Genomic DNA, 3,201 nt, shown 5'->3' on the forward strand with positions numbered 1-3,201 from the left:
CTCTGTTTTCTGGTTTTCTCATCTTCTGTATCTATTTTTGCTGCTTTGTTCTTTTTTTCTCTCTTTTCATTCACTCTTTCCTCTCTCTATTTCTCTCTCTCCCCGTAGTTATTACCCCTTTCTCTCTTTTTAACCTCCCTTTCCGTGTCCATTGTATACGATTTTACTCCCCAAATAATGACTAAGACTTACAAAACTTTTATTGTCATTTTGTATACGCAGAGGGTATACAAAATTAAGTTTTCTGCAGCTTTCTGACAGTAAACGAGCAGCAGCTTAGTGGTGAAAATAACATTTCCACTTCATAAGGTGCAGCTGTGATGAAATGTAAACAGTGGTAGAAAAAAACATGGTGCAAAGCGCATTGATATGGAAGGTCAGAGTTTAAATCTGAGCAGTCGGAAAACTTTTTTTTGAGTTGAGTTCTTTTTAACAAGCTGTGATCGCATGCACAGAGAGTGGACTTTCTGCAGATGAGAAGGATCCAAAGTTATGCTGTTCCTGCAGCTTGAGGCGCGTTCCTCAGATGAGCTGTAGCGTTCTGCTGCTGCCTGATGGATGGAAGAGATCATTTAGGTTCTGTGTTTCCTTGTCTCAATCTGCAGTGCAGTGAGCCTCATGTATAGCAGCTTGATAAACTCTATAGATGCATTTTGTGCTCAAATCCAAAGATGTTACAGAAATCTATAAATGGGATCAATTGTGACTAGAGCAGGTATGGAAAGCCAAAACTGTGACATAGTTAATTAATAAGTGGCAAGATTTCTGTTCTTAGATGTAAAAATGTCAATGCTTCGTGCAAAGCAAGCACTGAGTAAACATTAATCATTTTATCCTGAATAATTATTTAACTAATTATATATTTTCTTGCCTCCAGGAAAGGTAGCTTGAAAGATTAACATTTGAATGGATGGATGAATATTTGGTCCTGGGCTCAGCCATGGCTCTTAGTTGGTTGTTTGTGCAGAACTCTTCTTTTTTCCTTTCTTTCTTTTTTAACGTTGCATTATGTTTTTTGTTTACAACGGTAAAACACAAAATCTTACATCCTGTAACGACTGTCTGAAATTTCATCAGAAAGAAAGGAAAAAAGAAAGTAAGAAAACCCTTTAATAAGCTGTCCCTTTTCTCATTAGGGAGCAGCACGCCGGTGCTTTCGCTGAAAAATGGCAAAATCCGAGGTGAATATGTCACAGTAAAAGGCACAGAGAGGAGGGTGAGGCAATACCTGGGGATCCCCTTCGCTCTGCCCCCCGTAGGGCCCCTCCGCCTGGCTGCTCCACAAAGTCCTGAGTCCTGGGAGGGGGAGAGAGACTGCACACACCAGCCCCCCATGTAATTCTCCTGTGTTTTAATAAACATAAATACAGTAGAGTGAATTTTGAGGGAACTCCGAATGCTGCACTTGTTCATATCTGCTTCTTTGTCTCCATTTATTCCCAGGTGCATTCAGGATCCAGAGTTAGTTGTACAAGTTTCCAGAATCATGTCGCTGGATTTCACTCCCCCAGAGCTCTCAGAGGACTGTCTTTATCTAAATGTCTACACACCAGCTGACACGCCAGAACAAAAGCTGCCTGTGAGTTTATCAGATTGCAGCAGGTACAGTAGAAAGTAGAAATGAAGTCTCTAGTTTCAAAGTAAAATACCAGCGCTACAGCTGTAAGACAGATTTTCAATGGCTTCAGTTCTGAAGTAACAGAAATAAAATGAAAAAGTCTGCAAAAATGGTAAAATAATGAATTCAATGAATTCCAAATTGTTCCACTGGGCCAATGACTGGGCTACATTTCCTTTCCCTGAACAAGCATATGGCGACTGTGAAGAGAAACAACTCGTGATAACGGGAAGAAACATCAAGCTGAATAAGGCTTTCCATGAACACTTGTTTTATTTAGAAGAGGGAGGCCTGAGTGGGTAATAATTAGAAACCAAAAAAATCAAGAGGCACTGAACCAGAAGTATTTTCTTTTTGAAAGAACGACATTTCAGTATTCAAGGTTAATATCAGCAATATCTATGTCAGTAACCATTTCACATATAAAAACAGAAAGGAATTAAGCAACAAGTACTTTCAATTAATGAGTATATTTTATGGGGAAGAAAAAGAAGAATATAAAGAGTTATTGGTAGGAAGACGTCGGTCACTGCTCCATTCAGCAAATAGACGGGGCTAAACATAAAAACCCTGACAGGCCAGAAGGTTCTATATTAAAATGTCCAAAAAAAGAGAAGCAGTTAAACACAAAACAAACTGAGCAATAAGTGCTTTCTATGGGGAATAAAAGAGAGAGTTCATATAGTTATTGGTTAAAAGGTCCTCTTTCACGGATTCCATTCAGCAAAGAGACATGGCTAAACACAGAAATACTGCATCAGGAACACTTTGAATGAACAGCTAACAAATATATAAAGTTAACTGCAGGAATAACTTTGTTCATTTTAGGGTAGATACTCAGATGAACGCAGAGACGATGAATATGGAGGATTTTCTAATGTGTTCAAAATGCAATTACAGCAAATTTTACAAATCATCTAATTGTTGCTGCTCGCTTGACATTTCACCAACAGTTTGCATGGCCAGTGGGGGCAAAACCAAACAGGAGGAGCTTCGATATGTTTGCCTGTTTTCAATTCAACTCAATATTGCAGACCTGGATATTACTGATCACGGTGCTGTAGTGAATGAGAAAAGCCAAACAACGGCGCCGCCATCCCTGGGTCCTGAAGCTATCGCCTTTAACAGTGCTTATGTTTGGCCAGGATATAAATTGTAATCCTGCATTTGGGGAGGCGCTAGAGCTCAGACAGGACTATCATCAGCACAGAGCAAGAACCTGGGAGGAGAGAGCACCAGAGCCGGGCCAGGATGGGGCACACACTGGAGCTCCAAAAGGATGAACAGTGAATGATTTCACAGACTTTCTAAGGGCTACATTAAAGCAGATTTTTTGAAATCTACCCACAAAACTCTAAAAGGCATTCCCGACTTTATTACCAAAAAAAAGGATATTTTCTGTCTTCTGTTTGGGTTGCAAAAAGCTTCATGTCCTTTACCCTAAATCACAGCATCATCCAGTCCTTTCTTGGTTGCCACGACTCAATCCTAACAGGTCATCTTTTTTTTTCTTTTTTTTGGTCCCCGTGGGGGCCCCCCCCCCCCCGCCCCCGGGGTTTCTCCCCCCCCCGTTTTTTTTTTTG

At 40.4% G+C, this 3,201-nt stretch overlaps 1 protein-coding gene across 2 annotated transcripts in view; it reads left to right on the plus strand.

Moving 5' to 3' along the window:
* Positions 1-3,201, plus strand: part of LOC107093711 (carboxylesterase 5A-like) — a 40,895-nt gene that overhangs the window by 14,986 nt on the left and 22,708 nt on the right. For both annotated transcript variants that reach the window (XM_015388920.1, XM_015388921.1), the window contains exons 2-3: positions 1,137-1,335; positions 1,444-1,579. In XM_015388920.1, coding sequence (XP_015244406.1) covers positions 1,137-1,335; positions 1,444-1,579 — 335 coding nt within the window. The remainder of the gene's footprint in view (positions 1-1,136; positions 1,336-1,443; positions 1,580-3,201) is intronic.

This window comes from Cyprinodon variegatus, unplaced genomic scaffold (assembly GCF_000732505.1).
Source record: "Cyprinodon variegatus isolate N-32 unplaced genomic scaffold, C_variegatus-1.0 Scaffold442, whole genome shotgun sequence".
Classification (NCBI taxonomy): Eukaryota; Metazoa; Chordata; class Actinopteri; order Cyprinodontiformes; family Cyprinodontidae; genus Cyprinodon; species Cyprinodon variegatus.